The sequence below is a fragment of the Ictalurus furcatus genome, chromosome 26, assembly GCF_023375685.1.
Source record: "Ictalurus furcatus strain D&B chromosome 26, Billie_1.0, whole genome shotgun sequence".
NCBI lineage: Eukaryota > Metazoa > Chordata > Actinopteri > Siluriformes > Ictaluridae > Ictalurus > Ictalurus furcatus.
In genome coordinates, this window is record NC_071280.1 from 20074699 (window position 1) to 20097198 (window position 22500).

The 22500-nt window shown below is 46.8% G+C and overlaps 3 protein-coding genes across 6 annotated transcripts in view; 1 reads left to right on the forward strand and 2 right to left on the reverse strand.

The window, feature by feature from the left end:
* Nucleotides 1-8848: 8848 nt before the first annotated feature.
* gpank1 (G patch domain and ankyrin repeats 1) lies at nucleotides 8849-13051 on the reverse strand. Its single transcript, XM_053615633.1, has 5 exons — nucleotides 13002-13051; nucleotides 11241-11545; nucleotides 10503-10798; nucleotides 10282-10403; nucleotides 8849-10185 (listed from the first exon to the last, which is right to left on the reverse strand). Exons 2-5 carry the CDS (start codon nucleotides 11524-11526, stop codon nucleotides 9738-9740), a joined length of 1152 nt encoding a protein of 383 aa, XP_053471608.1. The 5' UTR covers nucleotides 11527-11545; nucleotides 13002-13051; the 3' UTR covers nucleotides 8849-9737.
* Nucleotides 13052-13196: 145 nt separating this feature from the next.
* Nucleotides 13197-17674, reverse strand: LOC128602088 (zinc finger protein 568-like). 2 transcript variants are annotated; one of them, XM_053615634.1, is made up of 3 exons: nucleotides 17143-17674; nucleotides 14390-14651; nucleotides 13197-14313 (listed from the first exon to the last, which is right to left on the reverse strand). In XM_053615634.1, exons 1-3 carry the CDS (start codon nucleotides 17311-17313, stop codon nucleotides 13616-13618), a joined length of 1131 nt encoding a protein of 376 aa, XP_053471609.1. In that variant the 5' UTR covers nucleotides 17314-17674; the 3' UTR covers nucleotides 13197-13615. The 2 variants fall into 2 exon arrangements, with proteins under 2 accessions (XP_053471609.1, XP_053471610.1); XM_053615635.1 differs by lacking the exon at nucleotides 17143-17674 and adding an exon at nucleotides 14753-15363.
* Nucleotides 17675-17689: 15 nt separating this feature from the next.
* The window catches only part of LOC128602086 (bifunctional apoptosis regulator-like), a 5452-nt gene continuing 641 nt past the window's right edge, over nucleotides 17690-22500 (forward strand). The window contains exons 1-8 of one of the 3 annotated variants that reach the window (XM_053615629.1): nucleotides 17690-17824; nucleotides 19050-19310; nucleotides 19622-19811; nucleotides 19946-20124; nucleotides 20233-20377; nucleotides 21643-21798; nucleotides 21920-22122; nucleotides 22289-22500. The exon at nucleotides 22289-22500 is cut by the window's right edge and continues 641 nt beyond it. In XM_053615629.1, coding sequence (XP_053471604.1) covers nucleotides 17820-17824; nucleotides 19050-19310; nucleotides 19622-19811; nucleotides 19946-20124; nucleotides 20233-20377; nucleotides 21643-21798; nucleotides 21920-22122; nucleotides 22289-22484 — 1335 coding nt within the window. In that variant the 5' untranslated portion in view covers nucleotides 17690-17819 and the 3' untranslated portion in view covers nucleotides 22485-22500. Of the gene's footprint in view, nucleotides 17825-18040; nucleotides 18265-19049; nucleotides 19311-19621; nucleotides 19812-19945; nucleotides 20125-20232; nucleotides 20378-21642; nucleotides 21799-21919; nucleotides 22123-22288 lie in introns of those variants that run through there. The other 2 variants (XM_053615630.1, XM_053615632.1) reach the window with 2 other exon arrangements.

Here is a 22500-nt window from a genome sequence, read left to right on the forward strand (position 1 = left end):
GAGTTGTCCTGTAGCCACTCCTTCGTTATCTTGGCTGTGTGCTTAGGGTCGTTGTCCTGTTGGAAGATGAACCTTCACCCCAGTCTGAGGTCCAGAGCGCTCTGGAGCAGGTTTTCATCAAGGACGTCTCTGTACATTGCTGCATTCACCTTTCCCTCGATCCTGACTAGTCTCCCAGTTCCTGCTGCTGAAAAACATCCCCACAGCATGATGCTGCCACCACCATGCTTCACTGTAGGGATGGTATTGGCCAGGTGATGAGTGGTGCCTGGTTTCCTCCAGACATGACGCTTGCCATTCAGGCCAAAGAGTTCAATCTTTGTTTCATCAGACCAGAGAATTTTGTTTCTCATGGTCTGAGAGTCCTTCGGGTGCCTTTTGGCAAACTCCAGGCGGGCTGTCATGTGCCTTTTACTGAAGAGTAGCTTCCGTCTGGCCACTCTACCATACAGGCCTGATTGATGGAGTGCTGCAGAGATGGTTGTTCTTCTGGAAGGTTCTCCTCTCTCCACAGAGACACGCTGGAGCTCTGTCAGAGTGACCATCGGGTTTTTGGTCACCTCTCTGACTAAGGCAATTCTCCCCCGATCGCTCAGTTTGGCTGGGCGGCCAGCTGTAGGAAGAGTCCTGCTGGTTCCAGACTTCTTCCATTTACGGATGATGGAGGCCACTGTGCTCACTGGGACCTTCAATGCTGCAGAAATATTTCTGTACCCTTCCCCAGATCTGTGCCTCGATACAATCCTGTCTCGGCGGTCTACAGACAATTCCTTGGACTTCATGGCTTGGTTTGTGCTCTGACATGCAGTGTTAACTGTGGGACCTTATATAGACAGGTGTGTGCCTTTCCAAATCATGTCCAATCAACTGAATTTACCACAGGTAGACTCCAGTCAAGCTGTAGAAACATCTCAAGGATGATCAGTGGAAACAGGATGCACCTGAGCTCTATTTTGAGTGGCATGGCAAAGGCTGTGAATACTTATGTACATATGCTTTTTTTGTTTTTTATTTTTAATAAATTTGCAAAGATTTCAAACAAACTTCTTTCACGTGGTCATTATGGGGTATTGTTTGTAGAATTTTGAGGAAAATAATGAATTGAATCCATTTTGGAATAAGACTGTAACATAACACAATGTGGAGAAAGTGAAGCGCTGTGAATACTTTCCGGATGCACTGTAAATATAACAGTATAACATCCTAATAATAAAACATAACAGTATTTCACCTCATTATAAAGTGGTGTTAAAGTGAACAGAATGGCCATGAAGCTTTGGGTGTTCTGTACTAGCATGAGGAGGTGAGATTACCCAGGGTGTGCTAGTTTGCCTGTTTGCTACTGCATTACTGAGCTGAAGATATTCTAGTTTAGAGTTTATTATTAAATTGGTCGTAACGTTAACGTACAGTGAGGGAAAGAAGTATTTGATCCCCTGCTGATTTTGTACGTTTGCCCACTGACAAAGAAATGATCATTCTATAATTTTAATGGTAGATTTATTTGAACAGTGAGAGACAGAATAACAACAAGAAAATCCAGAAAAACGCATGTCAAAAATGTTATAACTTGATTTGCATTTTAATGAGGGAAATAAGTATTTGACCCCCTCTCAATCAGAAAGATTTCTGGCTCCCAGGTGTCTTTTATACAGGTAACGAGCTGAGATTAGGAGCACACTCTTAAAGGGGGTGCTCCTAATCTCCGCTTGTTACCTGTATAAAAGACACCTGTCCACAGAAGCAATCAATCAATCAGATTCCAAACTCTCCACCATGGCCAAGACCAAAGAGCTCTCCAAGGATGTCAGGGACAAGATTGTAGACCTACACAAGTCTGGAATGGGCTACAAGACCATTGCCAAGCAGCTTGGTGAGAAGGTGACAACAGTTGGTGCGATTATTCGCAAATGGAAGAAACACAAAAGAACTGTCAATCTCCCTCGGCCTGGGGCTCCATGCAAGATCTCACCTCGTGGAGTTGCAACGATCATGAGAACAGTGAGGAATCAGCCCAGAACTACACGGGAGGATCTTGTCAATGATCTCAAGGCAGCTGGGACCATAGTCACCAAGAAAACAATTGGTAACACACCACGCCGTGAAGGACTGAAATCCTGCAGCGCCCGCAAGGTCCGCTGCTCAAGAAAGCACATATACATGCCCGTCTGAAGTTTGCCAATGAACATCTGAATGATTCAGAGGACAACTGGGTGAAAGTGTTGTGGTCAGATGAGACCAAAATGGAGCTCTTTGGCATCAACTCAACTCGCCGTGTTTGGAGGAGGAGGAATGCTGCCAAGAACACCATCCCCACCGTCACACATGGAGGTGGAAACATTATGCTTTGGGGGTGTTTTTCTGCTAAGGGGACAGGACAACTTCACTGCATCAAAGGGACGATGGACGGGGCCATGTACCGTCAAATCTTGGGTGAGAACCTCCTTCCCTCAGCCAGGGCATTGAAAATGGGTCGTGGACGGGTATTCCAGCATGACAATGACCCAAAACACACGGCCAAGGCAACAAAGGAGTGGCTCAAGAAGAAGCACATTAAGGTCCTGGAGTGGCCTAGCCAGTCTCCAGACCTTAATCCCATAGAAAATCTGTGGAGGGAGCTGAAGGTTCAAGTTGCCAAACGTCAGACTCGAAACCTTAATGACTTGGAGAAGATCTGCAAAGAGGAGTGGGACAAAATCCCTCCTGAGATGTGTGCAAACCTGGTGGCCAACTACAGGAAACGTCTGACCTCTGTGATTGCCAACAAGGGTTTTTAAACCAAGTACTAAGTCATGTTTTGCAGAGGGGTCAAATACTTATTTCCCTCATTAAAATGCAAATCAATGTATAACATTTTTGACATGCGTTTTTCTGGATTTTCTTGTTGTTATTCTGTCTCTCACTGTTCAAATAAATCTACCATTAAAATTATAGACTGATCATTTCTTTGTCAGTGGGCAAACGTACAAAATCAGCAGGGGATCAAATACTTCTTTCCTGCACTGTAACTCACACCTTTAACTCAGTTATTTTATTCATCTGTTTAATCCTGAAAATAAGATAACTTTATAAATCCAGACACAATCAATGTGTGTGTGTGTGTATGTCTAAAAGTGCATTATAATGTGTACAGGTCCCAAAAGACAAAATGCAGAGAAATAATTAATAACCCAGTGTGAGTGTCTTCCTTAAGCACTCGCTAAGACAATGAGCCTGACCTTTCAGCCATCCACAGGAGACACACACACACACACACACACACACACACACTCATGAATCAGGCATGAACCCGGCTCTCAATCTCTCTGACCCCGGGGAGAAGGAAGGTGAAGAAGACAAGACGTGAGATATGTGTGTGTGTGTGTGTGTGTGTGTGTGTGTGTGTGTCTGTGTGTAAGGTCACCCCATAGTGGGTCTGACGTACTGCGGCATGATATCTCAGCATTCTGCTGCATCTGTCTCCTAAAACTAAATCACACACACACACTCACACACACACACACACTTTCCTAGTTGTATGCTTATTCACAGGCTGCCTGAAGTCGTCGAAGTTAACAAGCTTGTGATGTTGTCAGTGTTGCACTGTCTCAGTCTCATTAACTCCATTTCAGTGGTTCATGATAAACAATAAAAACTCCAGAAGAACACATGAACTGGCCTCCAGAACCTCACAGATGAGCTCCATCCAACTACATAGCTTTGTATTTGAGTGAACAGTACTCTTCTAGCCATTACTCGTTACATCTCAAACCTTCTTCTACCATCCTGAGATCCACAAACACCTGCTTCCACCCAGATCCCTCCTGAGGACCAAAAACTCTGGCTCACGTCTCCAGCTCCTACCATCCTGCTACCATCCAGACCCTGCTGCCGTGTAGACAACAGGAGTAGGAGCCACACTGGAGCAGGAGACATCAGGATGTATTATCTGGAAGGGGAAGATGCCCTGAGGCCTCAAGAGCTAGGAGTATGTGTGCCTCCTGCTCAATCTTCACCGAGGACTTAAAGCTCCCATCTGATTTCCTACACCAGCCATGCTGAGAACTAAAAACTCTCGTTCCCATCAGAACCCCAATCCTATCACCCTGAGAACCCAGTGCCCTTGTTCCAATGCAGGTCCTTCTTCTACCATCCTGAGAACTACAAACCCCTGGTGCCTTTAGAACCCTGCGTCCTTGTAGTAACAGGAGGAGGAACCACACTGGAACAGGAGCCCGTAGACGTCTGGAGTAAGAGCTGGAGGTGTGTCTCCTGCCCCTACCATCATACGGACTAAAAACTCTAGGCGGAAGGAGCTCATATCATCCCGAGGTCTCCCTGAGGAATCTCGGTTCCTCTGAAGGTTTATTTCACCTCTTTATCTCCACCTTATGGAGTTGTTTTGTGTTAGTGTGTAAACTGTATATTTGTGTATTTGTGTGTGTATGTGTGTGTTTGTGTGTGTGTGTGTGTGTGTGTGTGTGTGTGTGTGTTTTGTTCGGTTTTAAGCTAGCAATGTGTAAATGTGTGTGGTGAAATGTTTTCTCAGCTCTTTTCAGCTTTAGCGGAGTGTGAACACACACACAATACACATCTTCCACCCCACAGGACAAAGAGCACCAAAGAGTGTGTGTGTGTGTGTGAGCCACTCATTCACAGCTGATTAAGTGTAGATCTCTGTGATGGAGCTCCAGCTGCATCTAATCCATTTTCTCCTCCCTCGTCCTAACCAACACAAACTGAGAAGCTCCAGATCCTCAGTCCAGTCACAACTAACCACAGTGTCGTCCTGTAGATCTTCACCAACTCCTGCAGTCACCTGCTCATGTCCAGTGGCCACGTCGCCACTCAGTGGCTTGATCCGTTGGGATAAATTCACACCTTTAATATCTGTATACCGTGTTGATATTTCTGTAAAGCTGCTTTGAGACAATGTCTATTGTAAAAAGCGCTATACAAATAAAATTGAATTGAATTGAATTGAATGGTGAGGATCCACATCTGCTCCATGGAAACACTCTACAGGTGTCCCTCAAAGCTCAGAGCTGGGGCCCCTTCGTGTGTGTGTGTGTGCGTCTATACACATTGTCTGTAATATCTCCACATGGTTTCTCCTGCCACTTCTATGCTGATGACCTTCAACTCATTGAGCCTCCTGACCTCAAGATCTCATCATGGATTTCAGTTCATCACCTAACGTTCAACAGATTTTGTTAACAATAACCCTGTTTTTCTTTTCAATCAGAACTTGCTTGAACTTGTGTGTGTGTGTGTGTGTGTGTGTGTGGTGTCACTGTGTTGAAGTTCTCTGACTGGATTAGTTGCAGTGCATTATGGGATTTGCCCCCTGCTGTTATTGAAACATCTTTCTTACTAAGCCCCCCTTCTGCATGGTTTTCTTTGATGTTTGTGGACGAGTGTGTTTTTGTCCCGTTTTTACACCCAGCAGTCAGAATAATTGACGTGGTGGCTTTGAGCGGCGGCCGGCACAATGAGGCCTCCTCTCGCGCCCTCCTCTCGCGCCCTCGCTCCCTTCACCGGGACGACAGAGAAAAGAGACGGGGAAAATAAAAGGAAAATATTTGAATGTTAAAGCGAGAGTTAGTGTTTGCCGCTCTTGAAGAGTGAAGCACCTACCGACGAAAAGCCGCGCCGAGCTCCCGCCTGCTCCCGTCGGCCATCTTTGATGAGGCGCCGAAATGACCTCCGGCGGCGTGTCTTCTCACCGTCTCGTCCTCCTCTCATGTTTCCGCTTGTCCTTTTTTCTTTTTGTCTTTCCGTTTCTTTCGCTGCATGACAGCATGTGAGTGTGCCCCCGCCCCCTCCCCCCCAATAGCGCCACTATTAACGGGATTTGGTTTGGTATCGTTCATTTCCATTTCTCTTTTTGTATCCCTAGCGTCCAGGCTAACGTCTGATGATCAAATACACGCTTCGGAAAAAGGAAAAAGCGCTTTCGTGTCGCGGCGGTGTCACGTCGAGTCCTCGCACGCTGTCGGACGGCAGGAACCAGCTGCCCTACCACTACAATCTGTCCCGCTCTTTACTCCACCCACGACGGTCAGCACGAACGCTTTTATTAACCACTCAGTCAAGGTGGCGTAAGATTACCGCTACTCTGCTAACACTTAGCATGCTCAATCTGCTTGTCTGGCGCCATTTGATGGAGGCGGGCAAATATGGCCACACCTCTCTTCTAATTATAATACGAGAAGGTGCACATCCTCCTCGTCCATAACTGTAGTTCATCACCACTGACTGCACTACCCATAATTCCTCACACAAAGAGAATCATACAAAGCTGTAATAGAAGGTTATAACAGTGTGTATTAGACGTGCAGCGTGGTTATTACTGTGTAATTATCATACAGAGGTCATTTTCAAAATATTTCTTCATCTGAACCAAATAAAAGCCTCAATAAAGAGGGAATAAAGTAAATATTGGGTGAAGGGGCGGTCCTTGGGGAGGGGCTGGGGCTCTTAAGTGTTGGACAGTGTAACAAGCAGCCGCCCTGAGAACCAAACAGGGATATGTGGGCGGAGTTAGACATACAGCACATCACTGATTGGTCAAACACGATCGTTAAAGAATCAGCACGTAGGGAGGCTGGGATCCTCAGTCATGTGAGACAACATTCCCATCGAGTACGACACGGAACGTTCTGGCAAATAAATAAAAATAAGCAATGAGGAAAATGTACATTTACTTTCAAATGGAAATGATGTCACCAAACCACACCCACCAAACCCCACTTTCCTGAGTAGACGGGGCTTGTTTGATGGGAAACAAACACCTGGCCTGAGTACGGATACTTCTGGGGTCTGATTAGTGAGGAGCTCCTCGCACAGCGTTTGAGAGCTTCTGTACACGTTTCTGGCCACCAGATTCTGAATGTTGGAGGCTGCGATCTGATTGGCTCTGATCTATCTCCGATCACTCCATCCGTTAATCTCCAGATCTGTGACGTAACAGTTTATCGTGTGCTATCGTCATCTCATAAATGGAGGCCATTTCTAGATCGTTTCCATGGTAACCATTTGAAACATTTACACGTAAAAACGTTGTTTTGTACTTATTTATGGAATTTTACAGAACATTCTGTTCATATTTTGTGTTCCGTCATCAGTGAGGCTTCATGCAGATAATATCATTCATTCAGCTCTCCTGCTACCGTTCTGGATAAACGTGTGTGTGTGTGTGTGTGTGTGTGTATAACACCAGAAGGCAAACTAAGACTCCGGAGACCCACAGAGCTGTCTCACCACACACACACACACACACACACACACACACACACACACACACACACAGAGCCAAAAGGTCAGGACATGCGCGGCTAAACAGATGCTAATCCTCTCCTCCGGGACACAGGGATTGAACGACACGACCTTTACTGCGAGAAAGTATATGTGTGTGTGTGTGTGTGTGTGTGCGTGTGTAGTGGGACGGAGCTGTGCTCCCTCTGTAAACACTACGTGACCTGATTATAATGTTTGTGTACCTGTAGACGTGTTGTGGATGTTTACTGTGTCCTCTTCGTAATGTTGTTATAAATAGATAGTGTAGTTATGAAAGTTAGCGAGTTAGCTCATCTGAGGTAGCTGGTCATGATGAACGGCTAAGCTAAGCTAGCGATGTTGGTGTATATATTGACTTTAGGTGAGTTATGATGTGTTCACTAATAACACATTTATTTAGTTTCATCTACAAACCACAATATTGTCACTTGTCTCTCTCTCGCTGTCTCTCTGTATGTCTTTCTCTCTCGCTGTCTCTCTCTCACTGTCTCTCTGTATGTCTTTCTCTCTCGCTGTCTCTCTCTCACTGTCTCTCTCTCTCGCTGTCTCTCTCTCTGTATGTCTCTCGCTGTCTCTCTCTGTATGTCTTTCTCTCTCGCTATCTCTCTCTCTGTACGTCTCTCTGTCTCTCTCTCACTGTCTCTCTCTGTATGTCTTTCTCTCTCGCCGTCTCTCTCTCTGTACGTCTCTCTCTGGCTGTCTCTCTCTGTATGTCTTTCTCTCTCGCCGTCTCTCTCTCTGTACGTCTCTCTGTCTCTCTCTCGCTGTCTCTCTCTGTATGTCTTTCTCTCTCGCCGTCTCTCTCTCTGTCTCTCTCTCGCTGTCTCTCTCTGTATGTCTTTCTCTCTCGCCATCTCTCTCTCTGTACGTCTCTCTGTCTCTCTCTCGCTGTCTCTCTCTGTATATCTTTCTCTCTCGCTGTCTCTCTCTCTGTACGTCTCTCTGTCTCTCTCTCACTGTCTCTCTCTGTATGCCTTTCTCTCTCGCCGTCTCTCTCTCTGTCTCTCTCTCGCTGTCTCTCTCTGTATGTCTTTCTCTCTCGCCGTCTCTCTCTCTGTCTCTCTCTCGCTGTCTCTCTCTGTATGTCTTTCTCTCTCGCCGTCTCTCTCTCTGTACGTCTCTCTGTCTCTCTCTCGCTGTCTCTCTCTGTATGTCTTTCTCTCTTGCCGTCTCTCTCTGTCTCTCTCTCGCTGTCTCTCTCTGTATGTCTTTCTCTCTCGCTGTCTCTCTCTCTGTCTCTCTCTCGCTGTCTCTCTCTGTATGTCTTTCTCTCTCGCCGTCTCTCTCTGTACGTCTCTCTGTCTCTCTCTCGCTGTCTCTCTCTGTATGTCTTTCTCTCTCGCTGTCTCTCTCTCTGTACGTCTCTCTGTCTCTCTCTCGCTGTCTCTCTCTGTATATCTTTCTCTCTCGCTGTCTCTCTCTCTGTACGTCTCTGTCTCTCTCTCACTGTCTCTCTCTGTATGTCTTTCTCTCTCGCCGTCTCTCTCTCTGTACGTCTCTCTGTCTCTCTCTCGCTGTCTCTCTCTGTATGTCTTTCTCTCTCGCCGTCTCTCTCTCTGTCTCTCTCTCGCTGTCTCTCTCTGTATGTCTTTCTCTCTCGCCGTCTCTCTCTCTGTACGTCTCTCTGTCTCTCTCTCGCTGTCTCTCTCTGTATGTCTTTCTCTCTTGCCGTCTCTCTCTCTGTCTCTCTCTCGCTGTCTCTCTCTGTATGTCTTTCTCTCTCGCTGTCTCTCTCTCTGTCTCTCTCTCGCTGTCTCTCTCTGTATGTCTTTCTCTCTCGCCGTCTCTCTCTGTACGTCTCTCTGTCTCTCTCTCGCTGTCTCTCTCTGTATGTCTTTCTCTCTCGCTGTCTCTCTCTCTGTACGTCTCTCTCTCGCTGTCTCTCTCTGTATGTCTTTCTCTCTCGCTGTCTCTCTCTCTGTACGTCTCTCTGTCTCTCTCTCATTGCCCACAGGGCATCATGTTGATACTAGTTGTTGGGATTTGTGGATGTTATTATGCAGCTTTGATGAACATTTTCCTTTCACAGGATGTAAAAGAATGTAAAAGTGAGTTTGTGGGAAAATGTTGAATATCAGCCGAACAAAACCCTCCTGTGGACACGCCCACTATTGCTTAACGAGCGTATTCTGCAGCGCGTTACTGCAGGTACAGGTACGAGTGCACTGCCTGCAGCACTACAAGCAGGTTTACACACCTGCCTTCGCTGGAAACGTTAACAAACAGCAGCTGTGTTTTAATAAAACTTCACACTACAGATTAAGGAGGGTTCCGGTTTATTTTTGGTGTTTTATCGCATTAATATCAGTAGAAAATAAAAATAAGCACATTTACAGTGTGAGATAGAGAAACTTTAGTGATAAAGTAATGTAATGAAACAGATCAAGTAAACAGTTTGTCATGTCTCACGCCACTAGAGGGCAATAAAGTCACCTGACTGCAGCAGCAGAGGTGAAAGATCATGAGTGGATGTTGAAGGAGGAGCGGTAATCTCTCTCCCACTGTCTCTGCCTCTCCTCCGTCCTCTTCCTGACCTTAGCACTGACCGTTGTCCCTCGTTCCTGTCTCTCCTCTCGTCTTTTAGGGGTCCTGCGGACCGCCTGCACGTCGTTGGCCTTGAAGTGCGTGACCTTTGACCTGGGCGCGGGCCCGAACCCGAGGCCGGCCGTGTCGGATTTGAGCACGGTGCCGACGGGGTCGCGGCGACCCGAGTGTTCGGGACCGAGGCCGGAGTGAGGGTTCCATCCCAAACGCAGCATCACCTTGTACCCTACGCTGGAGGGAGTGAGACAGTAATGAGGGAGCGACGGAGGACGCTTCAGGCTGAACTGGTGCAGTGTGGACGAGGTGTGTGTGTGTGCGCTGTCTGTGTAACACACCTCACACACCTCACACCACTGAGGGGAGCTGGGGGGGAAATATACACACACACACACACACTTTATAGTCAATATTATTCTCACATGTAAGAAGGGCACTGATTAAAAAAACACACACACATACCTGTGTGTTGGGTCAGCAGGTGTGTGTGAGGTGTGTGAGTTCTGTGTGAAGCTGAATTGCTCCAGTACAGTGACGACATCGCGATGACCAGCGAGACGAGCCAGATCACGTGCATCCCTCCCCTAGACAGAGAGAGAGAGACAGACAGACAGACAGAGAAAGAGTGAGACAGACAGAAACACAGAAAGAGAGAGACAGAAATAACACCTGTCTCCCCTCACCTGTGAGTCAGTGATTGTTCTCCACAGCGCCCCCCTGTGGAGCAGGACTCGGACAGTGTCGGTTCTGCCGGAGTACGAGGCGCTCATCAGCGCGGTCCAGTTAAACTGGTCTCTGAAGTTCACGTCACAGCCTCGTCTCAGGACGTCCTCCACGCCCCGTACGTCCCCCTGCTCCGCACACCGCAGCAGCCTGTAACCGTCCGGACGGCCTGCGGGGGGCGCCGCGACCGAGCTCTCCACCTCACCTCCAATACTCTTCACCCCTCCTTCACAAGCTCCGCCTCCTTTTCCATCACCTTTAACAGAGAAAAGAGTAAACACGCGCTATAGTATCAGATATAAACGCTGAGCCCCGCATTGGTTAGTTAAGGGGTGCGTAAACTTTTTATATCCACGCTATAGTATAAATTATTGTACTTTTGATCTTACACATTTCTAATTATTATATTATATATGTCCTTTTATAGATTATTCTGTCTCTGTTCTATTATTTGTCTATTTTTGACCAACTTTACTGTTTATTTTTTCTATAAAACACTTTCAGCTGCATGTTAAATGTATGTAAACTTTGTTATTATTATAATTATTGTTGTTGTTGTTGTTGTTGTCATCTTTGGGTGAGTGTTGGAAGAATATAAACACTACGTCTGGTGTTTTTGTGCCTGGTTTTGAAGTAACATCATGAAGAAGAAGCTCAGAAACATCATCACATTTCTGTAGACTCTGTAAATCACTCACTCCGTCCTGCTCTCCCTCGTCGTCTCTCTCTCCTCTCCGCCCTCCTCTCGTCTCTCCTCTCCGCCCTCCTCTCGTCTCTCCTCTCCTCTCTTCTGTCCTCTCGTCTCTCCTCTCCTCCTCTCCTCTCGTCTCTCCTCACTCCATCCTTGTTTTCAAACAGACTCTGGTAAAAGTCTCTCACTTCCTCTCCGTTCAGCGCTGCTGCAGGTCTCTCTCTCTCCGTCTCTCTCGCTGTCCATCGCTTCTCCTCCTCTCTCGCCCGGATGAAGTACCCGGAGAGTCTCATGGCACAGAGGTGTTAAATCCTGTGACGTTAGAAGCACTTTAATTGAACAGCTCTTAAACGAGTCCCCGGGTTTTATGGAGCCTGCTGATTTTTGTTGACGGTTTTCAGCTGCAACTAAATGTTTTTATGTTTAAATATGAGCATTAAAATAATTCACAAAAATACTCGACTCTCATGGATATCAAACAATTACAAACACAGCACAGCTTTATCACATAAATATCTGTGTATTTCACTGTCCTGGTCCCACACATCGCTCAGTGAAAGCTGTTTTTAAACATGATATATCAGTAAACGTGGCCTGATACGTGACAGTCGTGTGTTTAATGAGCATTGAAATACCTTAGACTCAAAAAGTGAAATATAACGATACTCGAGGACGTTTCCACGATACACGATGCGGATCAGGATATATAACTTACCAAACCAACACACTGTCTGAAAAACATTAGGAAAATAAACACACAGAAAAGTCTGTGTTTAAACTGAGATTCACGATACTTTTTTAAAATTCATACAAAGACAAAGAAGATTAAAAATGTTTTAAATTCCATCTAACGAACAGCATCCGTTCCGTACCATTTAATCTGTAATGATTAAAAACCATAACAATGATATCTCACAACAAATGATCACATAATCCTTTATCACGATATCGATAGTATATCAATACATCACCCAGCACTATGGGTTAATTATAAAAACCCACAAAACAATAGAAACCATCACAGAAATTCTAATGGTTTCCACTACAAATAACATTAAAACCATCAGCTGATAGCCATTAAAACTATTACACCATTATTGGTCCTTAATGGTACCCACTAGGCATAACATGCCACCAACAGAAGGTAACAAAATTCCAGTAGAAACCGACAGGGACCATTAGAGTTTCCATTAAAACAAATTAAATTCCCATTATAACCATTACAAATTCTATTGTTTTTGATGTAAAGGTTCTGTGTACTGATTACAGTTTGCTCATATTATTGTTAGATCAGTTCCATTTTAATAATTTACTTTTAAATGATTAACATATTTATAATCTCTATAAACAGAACATTATCACACATTAACCCCGGAGTGTGTTTACACCAGTCTACTGAACATCATCTGAACATCATCTGAACATCTTCTGAACATCTACTGAACATCATCTGAACATCTTCTGAACATCTACTGAACATCTACTGAACATCATCTGAACATCATCTGAACATCTACTGAACATCTACTGAACATCATCTGAACATCATCTGAACATCTACTGAACATCTACTGAACATCATCTGAACATCATCTGAACATCTACTGAACATCTACTGAACATCATCTGAACACAGGGAAGCCAGAAACTTCACCGCCCGTTAAAAACCTTACAAAGTGCGTGCTGTTGTTTCTTATTAACTCTATAACCTTTATGTGTTTATACACATATTGATAGTAAAACGGTGAAACGATAAATGTGTAGTTACCCAGACTGTGTAGCGCTGCGAGTCTCGCGTGAATCAAGCCTCAAAACCGGACTTCCGGTTGTGCCAAGACGAAATATTTCAAAATAAAAGTCAAACAACGATAACCCTAAAACATGTCATATATTAATGAAATTCTGCTTCTGGTATTTGAGCTTAAAAAATAAAATAAAATGCTTATAAAGAAATGACAGAGACGTTAGATAATCACAACATGCAATAAGAAGATCTGAAACTGTTTAATTTCTCTTCCACAGAGCAAATGAACATAAATATAACACCAGTGTTTGAACAGAAACCAGTTTAAAGTAAAGGAGATCCACAAGCCAAAAATATTCAACTTTAAACACAGTCAATGATTTTGGCACAAATTAGCTGTAGATGTTTTGAAACTAAAAACATAAGCATATCTACTCTGTAGCTAGTGCAAGAGGCGGAGCTTTCCGAACTGAGACGCGACATGACTGACAGGTGGATAGAGCTTTTACCGCCTGGTGTGCCAAAGAAACGTCACTAAATATCCCATCTCACACACAGTGGAGGTACGGATGTGTTACTCTGTAGTCTGGTGCTTTGTGGAGTACTCTACAGACACCACGCTTCCTCCATGCGGAGCTCTACTGTTTCCCAGCGCTGTGGATTTTCTGATGCGTCTTGAGGTGCTCAGTCCGAGCGAACGTCTTCCCGCACTCTGAGCAACGGTAAGGTCGCTCTCCGGTGTGTGTCCGCAGGTGAATCTTCAGCTTCGTGGACTGTGTGAAGCGTTTCTTGCAGACAGTACACTTGTATGGTTTCTCGCCCGTGTGCGTCCTGCGATGCGTCTTCAGTCCGCTGAGCAGCGCGAACTGTTTTCCGCAGTACGAGCACTCGTACGGCTTTTCTCCCGTGTGCACACGCTGGTGTTCCTTCAGCCGGTCCACTCGGATGAAGGCCTGCTGGCACTCCGAGCACTCGTACGGCTTCTTCCCCGTGTGCAGTCGCTCGTGGATGGTCATGTGACTCTTCGTAGAAAACTGTTTCCCACAGAAGGAGCACTGGTACTGCCTCTGCTCCTCCAGTGGAACTTTCCGGGCATTCCGAGAGTCTGGGAACAGCGAGCAGCATTCCTTCTGATGCCTGACGAGCGAGGACGTGTAGGAGAAAACCTTTCCGCATGAGCAGTGAGGAAGTGTCTCTCCCGTGTGAGTTCTCATGTGCGTTCTGAGAGTCGAAGGTCGGGAAAACGTTTTTCCGCACTCGGGGCACGTGCTGGACTTTTTTCCCTGGCTTCTGGACCGTTTCCACCGCTTTTCCAAGAATGACATGTTGAACTGATCTGCAGTTATAAAAAATAAAGAAAACATTTTTAATCGCTCAACAGGTAGTGTATTTCACTTTATTTGTACACACACCGTCTCCTGCGCCGGACGTTTCTTCCTGTGTGATGTGTGTGTTCAGTGTCGGCGCCGCCCTGCAGTCCATCAGCTTTACCGAACACACCTTGAATGGAGTGTGTTCATCTCCATCCTGTAATGGCTCCGCCTCCTCTCCCTCAGACACACCCTCCTGTAGCTCCTGTACTTCACACACACTCTTTGGAGTGCTGATAGAGGATGGTTCAGTTTCACACACACTCAGTCCTCCAACACAGTCGTGTAGTGTTTGTTGTTTCTCCTGCAGTTAAACACACAGGTACTACATTATTATATTATTACTCCCATCTTAAGGCTGATTCATACTTCTGCAAGAACGTGAGGGTGTCATGTGTCACTCACACAGGTGTCCACCTTCATACTGGAACAAAATCTTACCACTGTTACCCATGACCCCCAACTCCGTCACCACTGTTACCCATAAACCCCGCCTTCTCCGTCACCACTGTTACCCGTAAACCCTCTCTCCGTCACCACTGTTACCCGTAAACCCCTCTCCATCACCGCTGTTACACATGAACCCCTCTCCATCACTACCGATACCCGTGACCCCCAACTCCGTCATCACTGTTACCCGTAAACCCCGCCTTCTCCATCACCACTGTTACCCATAAACCCCTCTCCCTCACCACTGTTACCGGTAAACCCCGCCTTCTCCGTCACCACTGTTACCCGTAAACCCCTCTCCGTCACCACTGTTACCCGTAAACCCCGCCTTCTCCGTCACCGTTACCCGTAAACCCCTCTCCGTCACCACTGTTACCCGTAAACCCCACCTCTCCGTCACCACTGTTACCCGTAAACCCCGCCTTCTACGTCACCAATATAACCCGTAAACCCCGCCTTCTCCGTCACCACTGTTACCGGTAAACCCCGCCTTCTCCGTCACCACTGTTACCCGTAAACCCCTTTCCGTTACCACTGTTACCCGTAAACCCCCTCTCCGTCACCACTGTTACCCGTAAACCCCTCTCCGTCACCACTGTTACCCATAAACCCCCCCCCTCCGTCACCACCGTTAGCCGTAAACCCCACCTCTCCGTCACCGCTGTTACCCGTGAACCCCTCTCCGTCACTACCGTTACCCGTGAACCGCACTCCGTCACCACCGTTAGCCGTAAACCCCCCCTCTCCGTCACCGCTGTTACCCGTGAACCCCTCTCCATCACTACCGATACCCGTGAACCCCTCTCCATCACTACCGTTACCAGTAAACCCCTCTCCGTCACTACCGTTACCCGTAAACCCCTTTCCGTCACTACCATTACCCATGAACCCCCTCTCCATCACCAGTGTTACCCGTAAACCCTCTCCGTCACCACTGTTACCCGTGAACCCTCTCCGTCACCACTGTTACTTGTGAACCCCCTCTCCATCACCACTGATACCCGTGAACCCCTCTCCGTCACCACTGATACCCGTAAACCCCCGCCGCACCACTGTTACCCGTAAACCCTCTCCACCACCACTGTTACCCGTAAACCCTCTCCATCACCAGTTACCCGTGAACCCTCGCCATCACCACTGTTACTCGTGAACCCCTCTCTGTCACTACTGATACCTGTAAACCCCACTCCTTCACCACTGTTACCCGTAAACCCCCCCTCTCCGTCACTACTGTTACCCGTGAACCCCTCTCCATCACTACCGATACCCGTGAACCCCTCTCCATCACTACCGTTACCGGTAAACCCCTCTCCGTCACTACCGTTACCCATAAACCCCTTTCCGTCACTACCGTTACCCGTGAACCCCCTCTCCATCACCAGTGTTACCCATAAACCCTCTCCGTCACCACTGTTACCCGTGAACCCTCTCCATCACCACTGTTACTCGTGAACCCCCTCTCCGTCACCACTGATACCCGTGAACCCCTCTCCATCACCACTGATACCCGTAAACCCCCGCCGTCACCACTGTTACCCGTAAACCCTCTCCATCACCAGTTACCCGGGAACCCCCTCTCCGTCACCACTGATACCCGTGAACCCCTCTCTGTCACCACTGATACCCGTAAACCCCCGCCATCACCACTGTTACCCGTAAACCCCTCTCCGTCACCACTGTTACCCGTAAACCCCTCTCCGTCACCACTGTTACCCGTAAACCCCTCTCCGTCACCACTGTTACGTGTGAACCCCTCTCCGTCACACCTGTTACCCGTGAACCCCTCTCCGTCACTACTGTTACCCATAAACCCCTCTCCGTCACTACTGTTACCCGTAAACCCCATCTTCGTCACTACTTTTACCCGTAAACCCCTTTCCGTCACTACTGATACCCGTAAACCCCCTCTCCGTCACTACTGTTACCCGTAAACCCCTCTCCGTCACTACTGTTACCCGTAAACCCCTCTCCGTCACTACTGTTACCTGTGAACCCCCTCTTCGTCACTACTTTTACCCGTAAACCCCTTTCCGTCACTACTGATACCCGTAAACCCCTCTCCGTCACTTCTGATACCCGTAAACCCCCTCTCCATCACTACTGATACCCGTAAACCCCTCTCCGTCAGTACTGATACCCGTAAACCCCTCTCCGTCACTACTGATACCCGTAAACCCCCTCTCCGTCACTACTGATACCCGTAAACCCCCTCTCCGTCACTACTGATACCCGTAAACCCCTCTCCGTCACTACTGATACCCGTAAACCCCTGTCTGCGTCTCGGCACAGAGACGTCATTTAACGCAGTATCGTTATATACCCAGATTGCTGTATTTAATACCCACAGCACCAGTCAGTCCTCTCTCCTCAGAAAGTTGGTTCAGCTCCCGCTGCAGTGATGAAACCTGCTGCTGTAGATTTCTGATCTGAGCCAGAAGATCCTCCATGTTCCCCACGTCCACCAGAGACAGCTCAGTTCCCACTGACCGCTGGCAGGTTCTCCTGAGAGCTGACATTCTCACTTCAGGGGCTGTGTTTTTGTTTCCAGATGTTTGTGATTAAATCCCGTTATACCACTTCTTTAACCACATACACACATCAACAACCTCACTCATGGGGAACTTTTTTTAATAAACTCTTTTTTATAAACTCACAGAACATACTCATTTAATCCCAATAAGAACACAGAGAGAGAGAGAGAACAACCACACACTCGTTCTCTAAACCACTTTCTATATTCGAATTTCCATCATCACACCAGCTTCCGAGCCAGAACCGGACGTGGTTAGTGTGTACGTGAAGCTAGCGCTTTCAACTTCCGGAAGCGAGATCATATCATTTAAAAATAAGAGTTCTAATAACACAAACGCATGCGCTGTTCCAAACAGATTCTAGAACGTGACATGATTATACTTTAATTAGTTAATTATTTAATAAAAACGGATTGATTATAGCGCCAGAGCTGCGGTGTTAAAACGGCAGAAGGAAGGAAGACGTTTGGAGTTATTTCACACCATTAATCATGAAGTACTAGAAAATACTTTAAACATTGAGCACGTGACCTCTCGCTACCTGTTACACGTAAACCTGTCAGAGCGTGCAAACTTCAAGAGCACTCCAATTTACCGTTTACAACAGATCAATGAATAATAACAATTAAACAACAGCGGCAAAAACAATAACAGTACTAATAACAATAATAAGAATAAGAATACGAATAAGAATTAAAATCACCTCATTGACATCTTGCATGAAACGTCATTAGGACCTGCAGTATTGTTATACAGGAAGTAAGAGGCGTTTGAACCCTGAATGGTTGGTTGCTCTTGAAGGCAGCACAGGTTTCTCTGTGTTTTGGTATGTTGCATTAGCACACTGCTAGCTTAGCTTAATCTTTAGCTAATGGCTGTGGTTTGATGAACACCTGTTTAATGTCTCCTAACTTTAAACACACACCGTTTCCTCAGGTAAAGTGTAAAGAGCATATAATTCTTACTGTCAGAGCTGCAGTTAGCCTGTGAGCTAGCCTGCTAGCAATGTGTGCTAGTCTGAAAGTTATAGGTGTTGACTTGCTAGCTTTGTGTTAGCTGGCTAGCTGTCAGTATTTGCCTAGCTATGTCTTTTAACCTGTTAGTAGACTGTTAGCTGTGGGGTTTAGCTAGTATGTGTAGCCTGACAGCTATGGGTGCTAGTTCTTTAGCAATGGGGTTACCTTTGCTAGCAGGTCTAAGAGTTTCAGTTCATTTTTATTTTACTGTGGGGCAGATAATTGTCCAGTGATTTTTTTTAAGGATTTCCAGGTGAAAATCTAAAACCTATTCAGGTTGCTAGCAATAACATTGTGTGTTTTAGTAGTAGCTGTTTGTGTTTACCTAGCTAGCGTAAAGCTAACAAGTGTAAGATTGACAGCACCTCTAGTCTCACATGTTTCAGTGTTTCACCTGTGTAGCTCTCACCTGTGTAGCTCGTGTATTGCTCTCACTGCATGTTTCACTTGTAGCAATAGCCTGTGAAATTGACCTTTATACTGCGCATGTATGATATACAAGCAGTTTTCACCTGCAACTTTCAACAGCCGATTTCACTCACCTGTAATGATTTACCTGTAAACCAAAACTGTATTTTTACCTGTACATTTTACCTGGGTGTTTCACCTGGAGCCTTCATCTGTATAATCTTACTTGTAATTGCAAGCTGTATTTTACCTGTGCTGTTTACCTGCGCTGGTTTCACCTCGTGTTATCTGTGTTAGGTGTACAGATATGGAGTGTGACATCCCGATGTCTGATCCTGAGTTAAGAACCCAGTCCGACTCTGGTGTGAGCGGTGTGTCGGAGTGTGTGTTGTTATGTCACTGCTGTTACGACGTGTTGGTGAACCCGACCACGCTGACGTGTGGCCACAGCTTCTGTCGTCACTGCCTCGCCCAGTGGTGGGAGTCGTCACGCCGCACCGAGTGTCCCGAGTGCAGGGAGCCGTGGCAGGGGTTTCCCAAAGTCAACATCCTGCTCAGGTTAAACCCACTCTCACCATCTCACACTCACCATCTCACACTCACCATCTCACACTCATCACTCTCACCATCTCTCACTCATCACACTCACCATCTCTCACTCATCACTGTCACCATCTCTCACCCATCACTCTCACCCATCACTCTCACCATCTCACACTCATCATGCTCACCATCTCTCACCCATCATGCTCACCATCTCACACCATCTCTCACCCATCACTCTCACTCACCATCTCTCACTCATCACGTTCATCATCTCTCGCATCATCACATTCATTGTGTTCGTCATTGTGTGTGTGTGTCTATAGGGATGCTGTAGAGGAGCTTCACGGGGCCGACGTGAGGAGAAGGCTTAAGGAGATCCAGGATGATGCCCGGATCTCTCTCTTGCTGTTGTCGTTCCAGCGTTTTGGAGATAAACAGGCCAATCACAGATCTTCAGCAGGAAGAGCAGAGCGCTTCTATTTTGGAGTGTTCCTCACACTCTGCTGTGTCATGGTGTGTGTGTGTGTGTGTGTGTGTGTGTGTGTGTGTGTGTGTGTGTGTGTTCATTGGTCTCAGATGTACAGTCATATGAAGCACTGTAGTATTTTATTGTGTGTGTGTGTGTGTGTGTGTGTGTGTGTGTGTAGGTGATGTTTCTGATGTTGCTGCTGTATCGCTGGTCCAGTGGAGGAATTCGCCATGAAGACTTGGTTAGTAAGCCAATCAGCAGGTGGACGGTTGATGATGTCACACTGTGGATGGAGCAGCTGGGGGCATGGACCAGCCAGTACAGAGAAACATTTTTAAGAGAGCAGGTCAACGGCAGGTCAGGAACAAATCCACTTCTCCATGATCACTTCCCCTTAGGAAGATTAGGAACTGTAGGAAATGCTTTATTTGTGTGTGTGTGTGTGTGTGTGTGTGTGTGTGTTAGGTTGTTGAACCTGCTGGGTGATGATGAATTGTTTGGTGATCCATTTCACATGGAGAACCCCTCACACAGACGGGCCATCCTGCAGGAGATCCACAGAGTCCAGACCCTTGGGGTTAAACCCCCACGTAACCTCTGGGAGTACAAGGTGTCTGTCTGTCTGTCTGTCTGTCTGTCTGTCTGTCTGTCTGGAAAAAAGTTCACCAGCACAGAGTCAGATGTTATGACTTGATGATGATCCTTAGAACCTTCTCGGGTTGCCTGATTTAGGTCTGATTTAGGAAAATGAAGGGCCAGATCTTTAGTAGTACCTCCCCATTCCCATGAACGCATGTACCTATTTCTTCACGTTTGACCCCCTGAGATGAGACTTTTTGGGGTTTCAGTCAGCCCAGCTCCATATGCTCTACCTCCAACACCATCCAGAGGTTGAAAGGTGCTTTCCTTAGATCTGTGTGAAGACAGTGACCTCAGGTAGGCTGTGGGGTAATAATGTTCCAATGCCACGCAGTGGTCATCAGTCTACGTTGCAATCGTGGGCCTGGAAATGCGCTATATGGCACAAAAGTATGTGCACCCCTGACCAACAGTTTGTGGTTCTTCCCCAGATTGTTACCACAAACTTTAACTCAATTCTATAGAACATCTCTGTATGCTGTAGCTTTACAGTTTCCCTTCACTGGAACTCGGAGGAACCAAATCTGTTCCATCATGACACACTGTGCACAAGGCGAGCTCCATGAAGACGTGGTGTGTGAAGGTTGGAAGAAGGTAGAAGAACTCGAGTGTCCTGCACAGAACCCTGACCTCAATCCCACTGACTCATCACCTTTGGGATGAACTGGAACTGGAGTTTCCTTACATCATCATCAGCGCCTGACCTCAACCTCACTAATGCTCTCGTAGCTGAATGAACACAAATCCCCATAGCCACGCCCCAAAACCCCCACAGCCACACCCCAAAATCTAGTGGACAGCTTTCCCAGAAGAGTGTTGAAGGGGGAATAAATCTGGAACGGGATTTTCAAAAGTGTCCACAAAGTTTTGGCCATACAGTATACCCCTTTGTCAGGTCTGTTCACTTGCCTGATCTGATTTTTTTTTGTTTTTATCCAAAGCAACTTAAAATGGATACAGGATATAAGGGTCAGGGGCTAGAGGACCCAACAGTGGCAACTTGGCACTGCTGAGATTTGAACTCCTCACCTTCTGATCATTAGCCCATTAGCCCACCCTCCTAAGTGTGTGATGATCTCCACGTGTGCAGGGGGTAGTTGTCAAACTCTGACACCTTGTTTAACATCCAGAAATCGTACTACACCCACTGGGCTGGTGAAAACTACCAAAACTACCATAAATATGCTAACAAATGTGCAAACTAGCATTAGAGTAATATTCTATCTTTCTTTGTAGGTGGTGAATGAAGGGAAGTCTCTGTTCCTGGTCTATGGGCTGAAGGACTCTCCTCGCCTCACCCTCCTCCTCCTCTACCTGTTTGACTATGATGCCTCCTTCCTCCCACTCATACACACCTGTTGCACGTCCCCCAGTGAGCAGAACGAGCTGACGGTGGGTCACACACTCGCACATCAGTCTGTTCAGCCATCTGTCTCCAGTCTTCAGGGATGTGTGAACAGTTAACCGCTGTGTGTTGTAATATCTACATCTTAAGATCTGTCTGTGTCTGTAGGAGTGGGTGTGGCCTAGCCAGTGGCAGTGGGCGTGGTTTGTTGTGAAGTGGTTGATTGTGCCGTATCAGCTGATAGCGGCGTTTGCGTGTGATCAGCTGAGCGTGCACTACTGGACATCTCGAATAGTCATTCTGAATGCCGTACTGCTGTCCTTACGGGAGGGACACGCGGTGTGGCATGGGTGGACACCAGGAGTGCTCAGGTACGCTAACGGTTATGCTAATATTTACATTTCTGGAATTTTGGAAGACGTACTTATCCAGAGCGATTGGCTGTGCACGCAGTAGGTCATAAGACACAACACACACTGTGGGTTCACAATCACAGGTTCAGTACTGGTGTGTGTGTGTGTGTGTGTGTGTTTTCAGGATGCTCCCACAGCGTGCGGTCTCTCATGTCTGGGAGATGGGGATCCACAGCATGTTCTTCATGTTCCTCTGGCCTCTGCTTCCTCAGTGTGTATGGAGCGGCCTGTTCTACTGGGGGCTGTACTGCAGCCCTGCCTATAACACACACACCATCCTAAAGCAGCTCCTGCGCCACACATACGCTCACCGAGCGTGACACACGCACACACACA

Coding starts and splice junctions, on each gene's coding strand:
- gpank1 (XM_053615633.1), bottom strand. CDS start 11,526: ATGAGACTCTCCGGGTACTTCATCCGGGCGAGAGAGGAGGAGAAGCGA. Junction 10,799..11,240: donor ACGAGGGAGAGCAGGACGGA/GTGAGTGATTTA, acceptor TCTCTGTTAAAG/GTGATGGAAAAGGAGGCGGA. Junction 10,186..10,281: donor CCTGCTGACCCAACACACAG/GTATGTGTGTGT, acceptor TTTCCCCCCCAG/CTCCCCTCAGTGGTGTGAGG.
- LOC128602088 (XM_053615634.1), bottom strand. CDS start 17,313: ATGTCAGCTCTCAGGAGAACCTGCCAGCGGTCAGTGGGAACTGAGCTG. Junction 14,652..17,142: donor AGAGAGGACTGACTGGTGCT/GTGGGTATTAAA, acceptor GTTTAACTGCAG/GAGAAACAACAAACACTACA. Junction 14,314..14,389: donor AACGTCCGGCGCAGGAGACG/GTGTGTGTACAA, acceptor TTATAACTGCAG/ATCAGTTCAACATGTCATTC.